At 48.1% G+C, this 17263-nt stretch overlaps 1 protein-coding gene across 3 annotated transcripts in view; it reads left to right on the top strand.

Annotated features, from left to right (window-relative positions):
• The window catches only part of NINL (ninein like), a 176565-nt gene that overhangs the window by 101140 nt on the left and 58162 nt on the right, over nucleotides 1-17263 (top strand). For all 3 annotated transcript variants that reach the window (XM_042931807.1, XM_042931806.1, XM_042931808.1), the window contains 5 exons: nucleotides 2355-2491; nucleotides 3918-4058; nucleotides 9317-9491; nucleotides 10562-10672; nucleotides 11271-11351. In XM_042931807.1, coding sequence (XP_042787741.1) covers nucleotides 2355-2491; nucleotides 3918-4058; nucleotides 9317-9491; nucleotides 10562-10672; nucleotides 11271-11351 — 645 coding nt within the window. The remainder of the gene's footprint in view (nucleotides 1-2354; nucleotides 2492-3917; nucleotides 4059-9316; nucleotides 9492-10561; nucleotides 10673-11270; nucleotides 11352-17263) is intronic.

Raw genomic sequence — 17263 nt, 5'->3', positions numbered from 1 at the left:
TGTTTACTGAACTCTCAGCACTTGGCACCAAGCAAGGACCTGTGAAGTTTGTGACATTGTTTACTCTTCACTCAGTGTAGTTGTTTCTGTCTCACATGACAGATGAGGTCGCTGCCTGAGCCCACATAGCCAGGGCAGGAGCAGCAGTGAGTGGGGCAGGCCTTCTGGGTATCCTGGTATGTCAGGTCGGGCCCTTCCTGCCTTCGACGCTCTCAGAAACTGCTTACCTGTGATGCTGGTGGTGAAGACCACAGGCTGCTGGTCCTACCAAGACAACCAAGCACACCATGTCTGAAAAAGAAAGGCCTTTCTCTTGAGAAGGAAGCATCAGCTGGGTGAGCCCTTAGTGTGGATGTGCTGACATCACATACCCAGCTTCTCAAAACCCCTGGCCATTTCAGGGAGCTTCTTATCCAGGCCCTTGAGAGTGCTCTAGGAGGAGGCCTGGGAATGGTTATTTGTCCTTCCTCGACAAATTACCACTAAATTACACCTTGAAACACAATAACTCTTCTTGTCTTGAGCAGTTTTTGTGGGTCCGGAATTTGGGAGCTATGTAGTGGGTGGCTCTAGCTCAGGGTCTCCCCTGAGGTTGATCAGATGTCAGCCAGTACTCAGTCTTGTGAATGACTGACTGGGGCTGGACCGCTGCTCCCAAGTTGGCAGATTGATACTTGCTGTAGCACGAGGCCTTCATTCCTTGCACATGGCCCCTTCCTAGGGCTGCTTGAGCTTCCTCACAACTAGGCAGTGACTTCCTGGGAATGCCATCTAAGAGAGAGTGAGGAGGAGGCTATGTGTCTTCCAAGCCCCAACCTTGGAAGTCATACACTGTCACTTCCTCAGTGTCCTGTGTGTGACACAGGTTGGCCCTGTTGTGTGTGAGAGGGGAATACCTGGGTATGGGTGCCAGGAGGTGAGAGACACGGGGCTGTCTTGGAGGCTGGCTTACACCCTTGCCATGTGGTTTTTGATGACTCCTTTCTTCTTGGTCAGGAAGTTGCTGCTGTGACCAATCATGTCTGTGCCCTCTGTCTGGTGACATGATGGCTGGGACGTCTTTACTTGTGGAATAACAGCTTGAGCTTCCCAGTTATTCCATATGCTTTACCCTGATGTCACTTCTCTTCAGAAGCGCTCTGGGAAGTGGGGGAGCAGTGGAAAGCCTGGTCTCCATTTTATAAGTTAAAAAAGGGGGGCGCCTGGGTGGCTCAGTCAGTTAAGCGTCTGACTTCAGCTCAGGTCATGATCTCACGGTCTGTGAGTTCGAGCCCCGCGTCAGGCTCTGTGCTGACAGCTCGGAGCCTGGAGCCTGTTTCAGATTCTGTGTCTCCCTCTCTCTCTGCCCCTCCCCTGTTCACGCTCTGTCTCTCTCTGTCTCAAAAATAAACAAACATTAAAAAAAATTTTTTTAAAAAAAGGGAGCATGCCTCATTTCCTTGTGTGACTGAGAATGCTGTGGCCCCTTCTCTCCAGTCCCTGACATGGTGCCTGCCTCTAGATGTGGGTGTAACTGTAATTTTTTGACATCATAGAAGGAGCAGAGGTCAAGAATACTCAACACTAAAAAAGCAAATGTAGCAAGTGTTAGTTATTGTCAGTTGAGCAGAGGGGTATATGGGTATGGTTTATTATTATTATTATTGTGGTACAATACATTTAATGTAAACGGTTTTATTCTCTTATTTTCAAAATCTTGAGGGAAAGAATGCTCCACTCCACTAGGCCATGGCTCATCTCTCTGTTAGATCGTTTTCCTACCAACAAAACTACCCACCCATACATAATACTTCATGGAGATTCTATTAGTTTGAAATGATAAAAACTCAATTCAAAATGTCTTAAGGAGAGAGGATATTACGGGCTCACGTGAGCAGGCACTTGGGAGAAGGTGCCCAGAGGTGTCGTCAGGGCTCTTTTACATCTATCCTCTGCTTGCTTCTTGGTGGTGTTGGGCTCAGGTCAGTTCTCTTCACACAGCTCCCAAGGCTAGCAGGGTTCATACAGCAACTTATTTCACAGAAAATGGCCTCTCCGCCGGCCTCTTATCAGTCCCCATGACGTCCTCTGCTTCTGTGTCAGTTACCTTTTCAGGAAGAAGGTCTTTGTCCAGCCTGGGTCGTATACTCCCTGATGAGGGGTGAGGGGAGAACTTGGCTTTGACAGGGACTATGGGGGAGGGGAGACCAGAGTAACATGGGTGGGGGAAGGGCAGAGACTTTACAGACAGAAGAGTTGGCAGGTGCTGCCACCAGGACAGTGTGGATCTGGGCCTGGCCTATTCTTAGGAAAGCCAGGAAGTATTTGGAGAAGTCACACATCCTTTCCCGCCCAATGGGCTTTGCTATTTCCAGAGTCTTGGCTTCAGTGTGGATGAGAAGGTGAATCTTTTGGAGCTGACCTGGGCCCTTGAGAATGAGCTCATGATGGTCGGTGGTGCCACTCAACAGGCGGCCTTGGCCTGCTACCGCCAGGAGCTGAGCTTCCGCCAGTAAGAGCCCAGTGTGGTTGGGGAGGTTGGGGAGGTTGTGGAGGTATAGCTGGCTGCGTTGCCTGGAGGGAAATGGGCAGTCTGCCCTTGTCTACCCCAAGCCAGTCCCAGGGGACAAGGGACTTGACACCACCTTTCCCACTGGCTGTCCTTTAGTGGGCACTCTTGGTGGGACAGGGAAAGAGCTGAGTTGTGAGTGCAGAAGAGGGCTACCTGTGCCTTGAGTGGCATCCTCCTGTGTGGTCTCAGAGGGGCCTGAGGACCCAGTGGCCTGTGTGGTAGCTGCTGCTAGGGCTTTAACGGCCACAGAATTTCTGAGTCACCAGTCTGCTTTCACACTTGGTAAGAAGCCTAGAAACTGATGTTGAGGTCCTCCCTTAGTTCCTTTTAGCAACATTCCAAAGGGGGAATTTGAACCTGACACTCATCCTGCTGACACTGGAGCTCTCGGGTGCAGAGACAGAAATCTTACAGTTGGCAGGGATGTGTTCCAAGAACAGGCAGAGGGTCCTGGGCTGGGGCAGCTGGCAGGACAGTAGAACGAAGTGTTCCTCAACATGGTCACCCAGTGCACAATGACAGGGGGCCTGAGAATGCATTCCATTTTAGTTGGGTTCAGGTTTCAATTAGCTGAGTATTCAGGCCATCCATATGCTCAGCAAATTGGCATAAAGATTGTTTTTGTGTTTATTGATGTTTCAAAGCTGCAGGGAAGAAATCATGATTTCCATCCTCAGGATTTTGCATTCAATTAGATGCTGACAGATGAGCTTTCTGACCTCAGGCACTCTCAGAATAGGACCAGAGACTATGCCTTGGGAGGGTGGAGGGAGAAAAGCTCTGTGTTCCTTCAGGGGGATAAACAGTCACCAGAATAGCAAGTGCCAAGGGTTAGTGCATAACCTCATGTGGGGACTGGGGTAAATGGAAAGAGTGAGAGCTACACACACAAATCACATTCTGCTCTAAGTGACTCATCCAGATACCTGGCTGCAGGTGACAGGGTGTGACCAGGCAGGGTGATGGGTGCCAGCCTTCTCTTCATCATGTGTCCAGTCCTGGATTAGGTGCTGGGGATCCCTGGGAGAGGGGACAAGAGGGAGACATGGATAAATTATTACCTGTTCTGGGCCATCTGGAGGTGTCACACAACATAAGGCTCTACGTTCAGACTTCCTTGATTCAGAAACCTTCCAGAAACCTTCCTTGACAAGTCATTTAGCCTCTCTCTCATCTGCAAAACAGGCATAGTAATTCTGGAAACCACTTTTAGGAAATGGTTAGTAGTAGCAGTGAGGTCAGAGCACAGCACTGCCCATGCTCAGCACCCAGTTAAGGCAGCCCTTTCTATCATTCATGGAGACACAGGGGTTGTTGGGCCCAGAGCAGGTATCCCCCCTCTGACACTGTCTCCTTCCTGTGGCAGGGGACAAGTGGAGCAGATGGCAAGGGAGCGAGACAAGGCGAGGCAGGACCTGGAGAAAGCTGAGAAGAGGAACCTGGAGTTTGTTCAAGAGATGGATGACTGTCACTCTGCCCTAGAGCATCTCACGGAGAAGAAGATCCAGTAGGTCTCGCAGTCATACCCAAGTGCAGAGCCATGGCTTCTCAGCAGCTGGGCCATGATTCCCCGGCTCTGGCCAAGGGTGGGTGGTGGATGTGGGTCTGCCACTAGCTGAGGCCATGGTCATGAACATGGTGGAGCTGAGGCCCTCCTCACCTGAGCCAGGAGAAATCTAGAAGGTGCACCTCTGGGGATGTCCTTCCTTGAAATAAGAGGTGTGCATTTAAAATAGTAGCCTTGCTCTTTATGATGTGAGCTCATGGTGCAGGGGCATCCAGCTATGTGTGCCTGTGGGCTGCAGGGAAAATTCCTATCCTCCGCTTTACTTATGGGGTCTGTCCCACCCAAACTGTGTCTTCTGTGTGTACCTGTGGCTAGTGACATGGATGAATGTTTTGAGAGAGGGCTGGTGAATGGTTTTAGAACCTGTTGAAAGGAGGTTAATATGGTAGAAGCCCAGAGCCCAAAACGTGACTTCAGGTATTGTAAGTTATGATGAGTTAAACAGATCCCTGGTGAGCGGTTTGCTCCATCAGTCACGCTGGTGGCTGGGCAGATCAGAGGAAAGGATTTCTGATCTTTTTTTTATGGACACAAAACCCATTCTCTGGTTTATTAGCCAAAATGTGAAGAAATCCAGCCCCTGAGGATCTCCCAGGCTGGAGCAGGCAAAGAGGAGATTTTCACCCCACTCTGGTGTACAGTCTATGCTAGGCATCCCTGGCAGAGCTTAGCTGGTTATTTACTTTCTCAAAGCTTTTGTCACTTGAAGGTGTCTCCTCAAGTATAGCAAAGGGTGTGTGCTGTGGAAAAACCAGTGTGGTACACTCAGCTTTTGGCAGTGCTAGTGGTGGGGGCACAGGAGGGCTGCCAGCCTCCCCTCCTCATTCTCCCTCAACAGCCCTTGCTGTGATCCTGGGTGGACAGAGTCCTTGAGGTTCCTCATCTGTGAAATGGGAATGGTGAAAGACCATCCTCTGCACAGGAGGGCACAGGTCAGTGTTTTTGAGCTCTTAACAGGTCCTGGTGCATGCAGCCACCGGGCGCATCTCATGCCTATGGGTTAGTGGAGAGTGGGCCTCTGCGAAATGTATGAGAAAGAGAAGTAATAACTCACGTGGCATGTATGGTTTCAGCAAGCAGATGTCTGAGAGCTTGTGACAAGCCATCTCATTCCTGTGCCTCTGGGATGTTGCCTCTCCCTGTCTTGTGTGGTTGTAGCATTTGAAGGTAACACTTTTCTTACACCAGCCCTATTGGCAGTGTGTGTGGGTCTTGTAGCGTGATGTACATGAAGCCCCTTTTACATGGCCCTGGCTGGGCAGCATAATAGCCTTCACAGGGACATTTACCTGCTCCCACCTGCCTTACTGCAGGCTTCTGAGCACCATCCCTAGGAAGGCTTGCTCCTGTCATGCCTGGGGACTATCACAGTCAGTTACAAAGTCCTTACCCCAGGGCCTCATGGCTCACACTGGGAGGGATTGGAGGTATCCTGGGGTGCAGCCAGCTTTCCTGGGGCTCTGCAGGTCTGCTAGGTGGCCACAGCAGATGGGGGCTTTCATGACCACATGGGGCCAGTCCAACTAAACAGTGGGGTTGAAGCCCAAGAGCCCATTCCAGTTCATCTTCACCAGAGACACAGTGTGCCTCCACTGTGCAGCCAGAGATCTCGGGGTTGAGGAGCCGATCGGCCCTCCAGGAAGGAGCTTCTGGCCTGTGAAACTACTGTTACTGTTGTGGTGCTCCTGTTGTATGCCAAGTGTCACCTGAGTTACCAGCCATAGTTACCCCAAACAGGCCATTTTAGCCCCATTTTTCAGCTAAAGAAACTGAGGCTTGCAGCAGTGCAGTAGCTTGCCTGTAATCATGCAACAAGTGTGGCCCAAAATTTGAAGCCAGGTCTCCTCTCTCTTTGTCCTGTACTGTCCCCAAGATAAGAGAGTGTGAGGCCCTGGCTTGCCATGTATTAGAAGTGTGAGAACAGACCATTATGCAGGAGGAGCACTGCAGGGTAGAGAGCTCATCACCTTCCCAGGCTGGGGTCACCTGGAGTCACATATTGCCAACCTGAGTTAGCACATGAACCCCATCAGCTCACCTTCCCACAGGATCCTTGTACTCAGGGATCCAAGGGAGAGTTGTGGCTGTTACTCCTAGTCTGTGGGGGAGCAGGCTCTGCATGGAGCAGAGCCACACATCTGAGTCTGTGGGACTCTAGAATCGGCCTTTCCTTCCTGGGGGTGGCTGGGGAAGGCTGAATGCAACAGGCTGAGATCCTCGTCTGCTCACCATTGGATGTCCACACCTACTTCTGCCTGGTGTGGAGAAGGAGTATGCAAGAGATGGTGTCAAGGGGCATGAGTGTGAGAGAGTACACGTGTGTGTGTACAAGTGTGCACACATGCATACTCACTTCCAACACTCCTGCACAAAAGACTCTCCCAAGATAATGGGAATGTTCAGGAAACCCAAACATTAAGGATCCTTTCACCAAATTTTCAAAAATACTTCCAATCAAACCTGAGAAAAATAAATAAACATGGTTTTATAAGGAGGTGTCAGTAAGGCCGAGGAGCCCAGGGTGGGGAGACCGGCAATGGACACCTTGACTTCTGTGTGGATGTGCTGACTGTGGCCTTGCTGAGCCTCCCTTATCTCAGTGTGGAGCATGGGTGGTGTTTATCACAAAGGAGCGTTTAGTTAGGAAATAACTGCAGTTTGTCTCTTGTCAGCAATTGACTGTCTCTGTTTAGCTGATTCCCTTGTGGCATCCAGCCGCAAGCCGCCCTGCTCACCCCTTCTTGCTGAGCGCGTTCCCGCAGGTGAAATTAGAATGTTCAGAGTGTGGGTGCCTGGGTGGCTCAGTTGGTTGGGTGACCGACTTTGGCTCAGGTCATGATCACACAGTTTGTGAGTTCAAGCCCCGCATCGGGCTCTGTGTTGACAGCTCAGAGCCTGGAACCTGCTTTGTATTCTGTGTCTGCCCCCTCCCCTGCTCACACTCTGTGTCTCTCTGTCTCTCAATAATAAATAAACGTTAAAAAAAAAAAAAAAAAAAAGAACGTTCAGAGTGTTGGTTCTTGTAGCTACAGATGTATGATTTTGCTCACCTGTCATAGCCTCCTTAGTTCCCTGACTTCACAAAATAGGAGATGAGGTCAGCATGGGTTTCCACAGAGTGAGACTATTACTGCAAATTAGGAGCTGAAGGAACCTTGGAAGAAGCCAACAGAGCTTTTTTCCTTTCTCAGTACTTCCCCTTTCCTCCTCATGGCTCTTCTAACAGTGTGTTGTTAGACTCACTACTGACTTGGAGACTTGGGATCCCACCTGAGCAGGAGTGGGACTGATCTGGCACCACTGAGACCTTGAGTTGAAGCCTCACTGGGACCCTGGGTGAGAGGGGCCCACAGGGACCTCTCTAGACTCTGGAGCAGTCTGACTCCCACACAACCTTCCTCTGCTGACAGCCTGTACTGCAACCTCCCAGCCCTTGGTTAATATTATTCACGGGAGAAAACTCCTTTTTCAAGAATTGTGTCCAAGAGCTAAATGTAAATTGATTTGAGATGATCAGTTTGAGTAACGGAAAACTGATTTGCTTCAGTCACAGTGTGCTAGGCTTGATTCTCTCCCAACCATATGGGAATAATTTTATGATGTCCTTCCTGGGGTCAAAGAATCACAAACTCAAAAACTTTATCTCGGTCTGAGAATCTGGTGAAGGGACACGTGAAGGCCCCATGAGTTTGCATTTTGCCCCATGAGTACTGGAGCATTATCAGGAATTTCTAGAAGAGGCTTTTATGGCTGTATTTGGTTTTTCTTAACTGCAAAAGTAATAAATGATACACATTCACTATAGAAAATGCAGGTAAAAGTAAAAATAAAAGCAGAAGTTTCACCCAGAAATTATCACTCCTGGCATTTTTTATGTCATTCACTTTTTTTTCCCATGTACCTAATTATTTACAAAATGGTATTATATCACATATGCTTTTGTGATGGCCACAGAGCATCCTGTTATGTGGGTCTACCATATCTTATTTATCCATTTTCCTTTTGCTGGATATTTCACAAGTTTTTAAAGAGTGGAGTGGTATGGTCAAATAAGTATTTTTAAAAAATTACCCCAAAAGTTTGTGGAGTGTTACTTAGCTAGATTCATCTTACTATTTTCCCCTAAGTAACAGCTGCCCTTTCTCCATTTCCTTTCCCTCCATTTCTTTCCTTAAAGTTTTGGGATGAGAATGAAAGTCCAGACTGTCTGGAGGGGCTGGAGGACAAGCCCCCAGTGTTCTCTTCTTCTTATTTTTTTTTAATTTTTTTTAACATTTATTCATTTTTGAGGGACATAGAGAGAGACAGAGCATGAGTGGGAAAGGGCAGAGAGAGGGAGACACAGAACCTGAAACAGGCTCCAGGCTCTGAGCTGTCAGCACAGAGCCCGACACGGGGCTCGAACCCACAAACTGCGAGATCCTGACCTGAGCTGAAGTTGGACGCTCAACCGACTGAGCCACCCAGGTGTCCCTCAGTGTTCTCTTCTTAATTATTAATGTTGCCAAGCTCTCTGCTGAAGTACGAGTTTTGCTCATCTTCAGTCTAGAGAGACTTGGTTTGAGAGATCCTGCTAAGTGGTTGTTTCAGTGATAAAACTAAGATTTGGCACTTTTTTCTGCTGATAGAACTGGTTCTTTAAAAAGAGTAAGGCAGAAACTGAGGTGAAAAAAAATGCCTCCTACCTTGTCCTCTGATTGCTTTGGGATTCACTGTCCCCAGGTTTTATGTTGCCTGAGTCCTGCACTAGAGGCTTACGTTTGTGCGCATTTGGTTATCCAAGGCATTTGATGGCTGCTGTGGTGTGGAAGGCGGCTGAAAGGCAGAGGGCATTAGAGAGGTGTACTCCCAGAAAGCATTCGCTAGCTCACTCCAGAGGGTCCAGGGACCTGCTTGCATCCCTTGTCACCTTCCCCAGCCCTGAGTGGGGCATCCACCACCAGACCCAGGGTAGGGCGGGATTTAAAGCAGGGCCCCTGCCCTTACAACATCTGCAGCTTAGCTGAGGTTCAGTGACCCCTTCTGTCAAGCAGGAACAATGGAGTACCAGACAGTGTGGCCAAGTGCTGTGGGCTGGAAGGTTCCAAGGAAGAAAGGCCATGTTGCTTGGGAGATGTCCCTGGAGAGACGGGGGTCAGTATGGGCCTAGGCGGTGCCCCTTGGGACCCAACATGACATATTCCTTGTGTACCATGCAGACACCTGGAGCAGGGGTACCAGGAAAGGCTGAGCCTCCTGCGGTCTGAGGTGGAGAGGGAACGTGAGCTGCTCTGGGAGCAGACCTGCAGACAGACAGCTGTGCTGGAGAAGGACCTGGAGCGTCTGCGGGGCGAGGAGGCCAACCTACGTGGGAAGCTGACTCTGGCCCTGAAGGTAGGTGGGGAGCTGTGTCTCCCTAGGACATCCTGCATGGAAAGACATGAGGTTGCCTGAGGGTCCATCCTCCCACATCCCACATTTTCCTGGTCAGGGACTGAATACCTCCTAGTGACCTTATTACATTTCTGTGGGAGGGAAATGCCTGCGATTTCCAACTAAGGAACATTTGCTGCAGCCACAAAGATAGGACATTTCTCAGCCAAAGCAAGAAGGGTCCTGGCTTTTCCACAAGACGCATTACCCCTTCCTTCTCTCTGGTTGTGGGGGCACCAGGACAGGTTGAGACCTGTGGGGCTCTTACTCTCTGCTCTGGGTCAGGGGGATGATGGTCATGGAGGGTCAGTGGCGGCGGCCAACTTTGCTGCACCCCCTGGAAACCAGAGCATCTGTGGGGTCAGCCAAAGACCAAAACCTAAAGCCCACTCTTTGGGAGTCCTGGGTGTGTGGTCTGAAGCAGAGGGAGTTTTCTGGGCTTTGGTGAGTGTCCTGTGATCCACAGCCACCCAGGATTTAATTCCATCCAGTGAGGTGTTCCCTGGTCCATCCTCTGCTCCTGCCTTCCTCTTCTTTTCCTAACTCAGAGCCTGCAGATTCTTTCCACATCTGCCTGGTCTCTGTCTGCCTGGGGGAGAAGCTGGGCCCTTGCCCACACCGTGTCCTTACTGCTCTTCTCCATGATTTTCCATGTCTGTGGGCACTGCCTTCCTCCCCTGCTGGACATCTGAACTATAAGTGTGTAGTTTCAAATCCCTCATTCAGAAAACAGCTCAGAAAGGATTGCCCCCAGCCTCTTGTGTTACTCATAGCCTTCTTGAGCACTGGGGGTGGGAGAAGTAAGAGCAGTGAGGAAAGCGACGAGCACTGGTGAGGGGTTCTGTGGGGTTGGTTCCCCAGCACAGCCTCCTCTCCTGCAATCAGTGAGCAGCAGACACCTGCATTTGCAGGTTTCTTCCCTGATTGGGAGTACTGCTAGAAATAAGTTTTTGATGCAGAGGGGAGATAAGCTGCTGATAGCTCTGTCCTCCACTCCCAAAGCCCGGTAAACTGCTGGTTTTGTCTTGTAGGAAAACAGTCGATTACAGAAGGAGATTATTGAAGTTGTGGAAAAGCTTTCGGAATCAGAGAAGCTGGTCTTGAAATTGCAGAATGACCTGGAATTTGTGTTGAAGGACAAGGCAAGTCCTTTTGCTGATTCTGAGTCTCTGGTTACTGGGTAAAAAGTGTCAGGGACTTGAATCCATAGGTGACTGAATTGTTTTTTCTTACTTAAATTCCAGAATGGAGAGAAAAATCAGCAGATTGACCTTCCTTCTGTTTTCTTCCTCTCCGTTGCAGTGCAGGGGTGCTGATCTTTTAGTGACAGAGCCAGGGCTCGCCAGCACCATGTGTACAGACCCCAGTGATAGGTTCTCAGTGGTGGGGGGCACAGAAGAGAGCTCCATGCCTACCATGAGGCCCTCCATCTGGCCCTGCCCATCACTTTGGGAGAAGGAGGGGAGTGGAGGTGCTGCATGGAGAGGTCCAGGCAGGGGGCATCCCAGGCAGCTGAGGTAGGAATGCACCCCAGACTCCAGTTGAGAGTATGACCACCTTCCATAAATTCAGAGCATCCTTCTGCCTTGAGATATTTTAAATGAAGGGAGGGAGGAGGAGGAGGGATGGAAGGCTGTACCTGGAGATGCTGAGCCTAGTGGGAGGAGCATGATGGGGTGACAGCACACATTCTACCTGGTCTGAGGTCCTATCATTTTTCTGTGTGGGTCTGACTTTCAGCTGGAGCCACAGAGTACAGAGCTCCTGGCCCAGGAGGAGCGGTTTGTAGAGGTCCTAAAGGAATACGAGCTCAAGTGCCGGGTATGTGCCCCACCTGGCCCCCTTTGCCATCCCAAGCCATCACATTTACTTTGTCTTGCACTGGGACATTGCTTTTGTCTTTGGTGCATGGGGTCTTCATGCACCCCTGCCCTGAACCATCCAGCCCACTTTACAGCAAGGGCAATGGTGCTGGGGAAGGTTCTGAGAGCTTGGCCCTCCAGAGATCTGGTGCCAGAAGGCTGCGCAGCCTTCACCTGGCCGTGCTTGCTAAGAGTGGGGTGTTAGAGCCCATGAGATGGGTGGATGGTGCAAGTTATCAGGGTCTGACTGGTTCACACCTGGGTGGTGGTGTGTAGGCCTCATACTTCACCCTCCTGCCTGGGAGTGGCCTGTCATTCATAGTGGCCCACATTCCTGACCTCCACATGAAGGATAGTCCAGTATGGGTCAGCAGGAGCATCCGTGTATGAGCAGAGCAAGTGGAGCCTGTGATCTCAGCCTGTGTTCTACTAATGGATCCTCCCAAGTTTCATGTTCTTCAAGGAGAGGTGACCCAACTTGCCTGTGTGGTGCCCATGCTGAGCCCCCCACAGGCTGGCCAAGGCTGATAGACTGGCACCAGTTCTGAAGCCCCCCTCAGTGTTTCCAGGCACCATGCAGGTAGCCAAACCTACCAAGGACCATGCATTAGTTAGAGACACCGCAGAGCAAGGCATAGGTGGTGAACAATAGGTCAGTGGTGCTGAAACGTATCACACCCCTGTCACACTCTTAAAATGATCCAGGACCCCAACAGATAAAACATTATTGTTTGTTATTAAGGGTCTATGATCAATTCACTTCTTAATGATCTCCCTCCAAATTAAAGTCAGAATTGACTTTGTTCCTGCTATACATTGCTTTGGCAACACCAGAGGATAAAGGTGAGCCCATGCTGTTCTGGAGTGTGACATGACCCACTGTTTCCTGCCCTGTGCTCTTTTCCTCTGCTCCAAACCCGAAGCCAGGGTACCCTACTGAAATCCTGTGTTTGTCAGCTGTGTCACCCTCCTCCTGAACCTCCTGCTGGCATGTGTTAGGGTCTGTTGTGCAGGTGGGATTGCAGTCACATGTTGTGTTTCCTCCCTCCCTTTAAGCTTGTTGCCTGGACTTAGAGCCTGTAACTAACCATCAGTTAATACGTTACTTTAGTCCACTGAATCTTTCAAACACCCATAAATCCATCTTTCTTTCATGGGACTCTGTTACTAATTTCACTTTTGGTTCTTAAAATTTGACTTCTTGAAACATCAGAAATATTGAACATATTAGTGTTTATTTATTCAGATATTTGCTTTTTCCATTTTTAAAAATATTTTTGATTGTTTCACAGTAACATTTAGAGCATTAAGAAAACTTTTCATTGGAAATTAATTTCTAATACATGAAGTTACAAAAGTGAAAACAGTGGCAGGGACATCTGGATACCTTTTGCCCATATTCACCTGTTGTTTACATTTTACTCCATGTGCTCGTTGCATGTTTGCTCACTTGTGTGCTGTGTATGGATATGAATATGTATACACAGTTATTTTCTGAACATCTCAGGGTGAGTGACATGCATCACGGGGCCACTCCACCCCTCTACACTCAGTACACATTTCCGAAGAACAGGCTTAGTCCTGCTTCCTTGCAGTGGTGTGCATGTGCACAGAGTTGATTGTTCAGTGTTCAGGAGTTTTGCCAGCTTCTTGATAAACCTTTGATAGCTTGAAATCAGCTCTTGTGAGAGTTATTTACACCACAGAAATGTGCAAAAGCCAGAAATCTGGGCTTTTCTTCCAGAAGACCCAGCTTCCCATTCCACCTAACTGTGACACACTTACTAACTTCATGATTCCCACAGATACAATACCTTAACCTACTGGTTGTATTTCAGTTTTGTTAGTTAACCTACAGGATCCATTGTAGGGTCAGATGTTGCCTTTAGTTGTCTGTGTAAGGTCCTTCAGTCTGAAACATTATGTCTTAGGCTGTTTGGGCTGCTACAACAAAAACGTCATAGATGGGGAAATTATAAACCAGATTTAGTTCCCACAGTTCTGGAGGTGGTGTACTGAACTCAAGTGGGCCTGCTCCTTTGGTGAGATGCAGACAGAGACTACGCCAGTGGAGCTGCCTCACAAGCTTGCTTTATTTGTAGGAATAGGGAGATAATGGGGAGCAATTAAAACAGCCAAACAAGGGAAAGCAGCAGGCTCCTTTTACTGGGGCTCGGGATCAATATTCAGAGAGGGATTTTCACATTATAATGAGGCTGAGGTAACTGTCCACTTTTTTTTTAAATATAATTTATTGACAAACTGGTTGCCATACAGCACCCAGTGCTCATCCCAACAAGTGCCCTCCTCCATGCCCATCACACACTTTCCCCTCTCTCCCACCCCCCATCAACCCTCAGTTTGTTCTCAGTATACAAGAGTCTCTTATGGTTTGCCTCCCACCCTCTCTGTAACTTTTATTTTCCCTTTCCCCTCCCCCATGGTCTTCTGTTAAGTTTCTCAAGATGCACTTATGAGTGAAAACATGGTATCTATCTTTCTCTGACTGACTTATTTCACTTTGCATGATATCTTCTAGTTCCATCCATGTTGCTGCAAATGGCCAGATTTCATTCTTTCTCATTGCCAAGTAGTATTCCATTGTATATATAAACCACATCTTCTTTATCCATTCGTCAGTTGATGGACATTTAGGCTCTTTCCATAATTTGGCTATTGTTGAAAGTGCTGCTGTCTGCACTCTGGCCTCCTCAAGTTTTGTTTTTTGTTTTTGTTTTTTTCTGATTGATTGATTGACTGATTGTGAGGATGAGCCCGGGAAGGGCAGAGAGGGAGAGACAGAATCTCAACCAGGCTCTACACTGTTAGTGCAGAGCCCAACATGGGGCTTGATCTCATAAACGGTGAGTTCATGACCTGAGCTGAAATCAAGTGGGATACATAACTGACTGGGCCACCCAGGCATCCCAGTGTTTCTTTTTCTAGCAGTTTGTTAGTTTGTTTTTAAAATTTTTTTAAAGTTTATTTTGAGAGAGATGGAGACCTCAGGCGCCAATGGGAGGGAGAGGGGCAGAGAGAGAAGGAGGCAGAGAATTCTAAGCAGGTTCTGTGCTGTCAGCACAGAGCCCGATGCGGGCTTGAACCCACAAAACTGTGAGATCATGACCTGAGCCGAAAACAAGAGTCAGACACTCAGTCAGTTAAGCATCTGACTTCGGCTCAGGTCATGATTGCACAGTTTGTGAGTTTGAGCCCCGCATGTGGGGCTCTGTGCTGACAGCTTGGAGCCTGGAGCCTGCTTCAGATTCTGTGTCTCCCTCTCTCTCTCTCTGTCTCTGTCTCTCAAAAATAAGCATTAAAAAAATAAAAAATAAAGTAAAATAAAATAAAATAAAAGGTGAGATTGACAGCTAGGCAGAAGCCTCTAGGAATTTAGTTCCTAAAAGGTAAGACAGGCAGAAGCTTCTACTAGAAATTCCCTTAGCTCGGAGTCAGGCTTGTGGTTTGGTATTGGGTGAGAGCTCTCTTCCTGGTACAGATGGAAAGGCTGCCTCCAAGGGATTTCTCTGGGATCTCGAACAACAGGGCACTAATCCCTCATGACCCAAGGGTTCTAGTAGACCTCATGATCCTATCACCTCCCAAAGTCCCGGCCTCCAAAACCATCACCTTGGGTGTTAAATCCTAACAGTTTCCAGCACATTCCCACAGCCTTTTCTTTGTCTCTGACATGGATATTTTTAAAGAGAGATTTTTAAACATTCTTATTTCGTGTTGTTCTGATATTTCTTTTGTATTAAATTAAGATTATGTGTTCTCAGCCAGACAGCATAGGTGATGTTAAGGTGTTGCCTAATTTCCCCATTGTATAGTTACTGTTTTTTTTCTCCCATGCAACTAATAAGCAATCAGTAGGGAGACACTTAAAAATGACATAAACATCCTGTTCTTCATCAAAATTTTCCCTGGATTTAATATCCAATTGGATAGTATCCAGTCTTTACCATGATGGCTGCAAAATAATGATTTCCCAAGCCCAGTACCCATTCTGCATCTATCAGTTGGCCCTTGGTGTTCTCCTATAAGCCATAGGCGTCCTGTTCCTCTGCTCTTTGCTACTGGAGGGTCACTGCCTCTGGCTAATGGTGTTTTATTTTTATTTATTTTTAATTTTTTATGTTTTATTTTATATTAGAGAGACAGAAAGCATGAGCAGGAGAGGGGCAGGGAGATGGAGACAGAATTCAAAGCAGGCTCCAAGCTGTCAGCACAGAGCCTGATGCGGGGCTCGAACTCGTGAGCAGTGAGATCATAACCTGAGCCGAAGTTGGGACACTTAACCAACTGAGCCACCCAGGAGCCCCCCTGGCTAATGGTGTTTTTAGAGTCAGTCTCCAGAGGTAGAGGCAACTTTCAACCTTCCCCGCGGTGTGTCACCCAACCTTTCCAAAGTCACTGCTCTGTGTTTCCCTGTACTTTGTAACCAGGATATTTGTTAGCAGTGAGACTGTGCTTTCCCTTGTTGCCAAATCCTCTCCCTATTTAACTGTCATTTTAGCTTTTTGTTATGTCTTTCTCAATCTTAATTTTGTTGGCGAGGCTGCCTTTGATTAAAGGGGAGTGTGAATGTTAATCAGTGTTCTCTGTGATTTCATGTTTCTGCTGTTGCTTTGGGTGGACACTATAATGGAGGAGTGTGTCCTTGGTCAGACACCCCAAAGGCAGATTTTCCCTTCCCTCATTTCCACACTGTTACAGATGGAATGCTTGTGTTTCCTCAAGTTCTTATGTTGTAGCTTGTGCTCCCAGTGTGACAATGTTAGGAGGTAGGGCCTTTGGGGACGATTAGGTCATGAGGGTGGAGCCCAGTGAAAGGTATTAGTGATTTGTATAAGGAACCCCAGAGAACTCCCCCATCTGTTCCACCATGGGACAGGAAAAGACCACCAACTACCAACAAGGAAGCCCTCACCAGACACTATATCTGTCAGCACCTTGATTATGGACTTCTAGTTTCAGAACTATGAGAACTAAATTTCTGTTACTTATGAACCCTGTCTGTGGAAATTTGTTATAGAAGCCCGAATGGATTGAGACACACAACAACCCCTAACAGATGTCCCCACTATTGCCCATCTTAGGTGGTTTTTTATCTGCCCCCCCTCCTTCCCCCACTTATATATATGCATACTCAGGCCCAGCTTGTAGTCCCAGCCAACCTGCTGGCACCATCTTCCTCTCTGGCACTTTCCAGTGCTGCTGTTGAAATCCCACCCTCCCCTTGCACCCTTCATGCTGTCATATCAGGCAATGGCCTTGTTGCCTTTCCTGGCTGGTGCAATAATGCCCTATAACTGTCTTTGGCACCCATAGGCACACCCAGTAAATGTGATTCTATGTGAAAATAAACAGGCACCTGGTTCCCCAGCCCCACCAGACACCCACTGTATAGAGCTGAAGCCCATGGCTGGTGCCTAGGATGGCACATGTCACCCTCATCAGTTAGAACTGAGCACATCCCTGCTCTGTCTTGAGAGCAAAGAAGTCTATGGCTAGCATAGCACCTAAGAGAACCTGTTTTCTGGTACTGCTGAATTTATGGGATGTGTGTATATTCTCAGAATACTCAATACAAGGTACACATGTAATTTTAAGTTTTTCTGTAGGCATACTGAAAAATATAAAAAGAAATAATTTTAGTAACATTTAATCCATTATATCCACACAATTATCATTTCAACATATAATCAATATAAGCAATTTTTTAAGTTTATTTATTTATTTTGACAGAGACAGAGCATGAGTGGGGGGAGGGGCAGAGAGAGGGGGAGAGGAGAGAATCCCAAGCAGGCTCCACAGTCAGTGCAGAGCAAGATGTGGAGCTTGAACTCATGAAACTGTGATATCATG

Source organism: Panthera leo, chromosome A3 (assembly GCF_018350215.1).
Source record: "Panthera leo isolate Ple1 chromosome A3, P.leo_Ple1_pat1.1, whole genome shotgun sequence".
Taxonomy (NCBI): domain Eukaryota; kingdom Metazoa; phylum Chordata; class Mammalia; order Carnivora; family Felidae; genus Panthera; species Panthera leo.
Note: the sequence above shows the minus strand (reverse complement) of the source record. Positions and strands in the feature narration are given on the sequence as shown.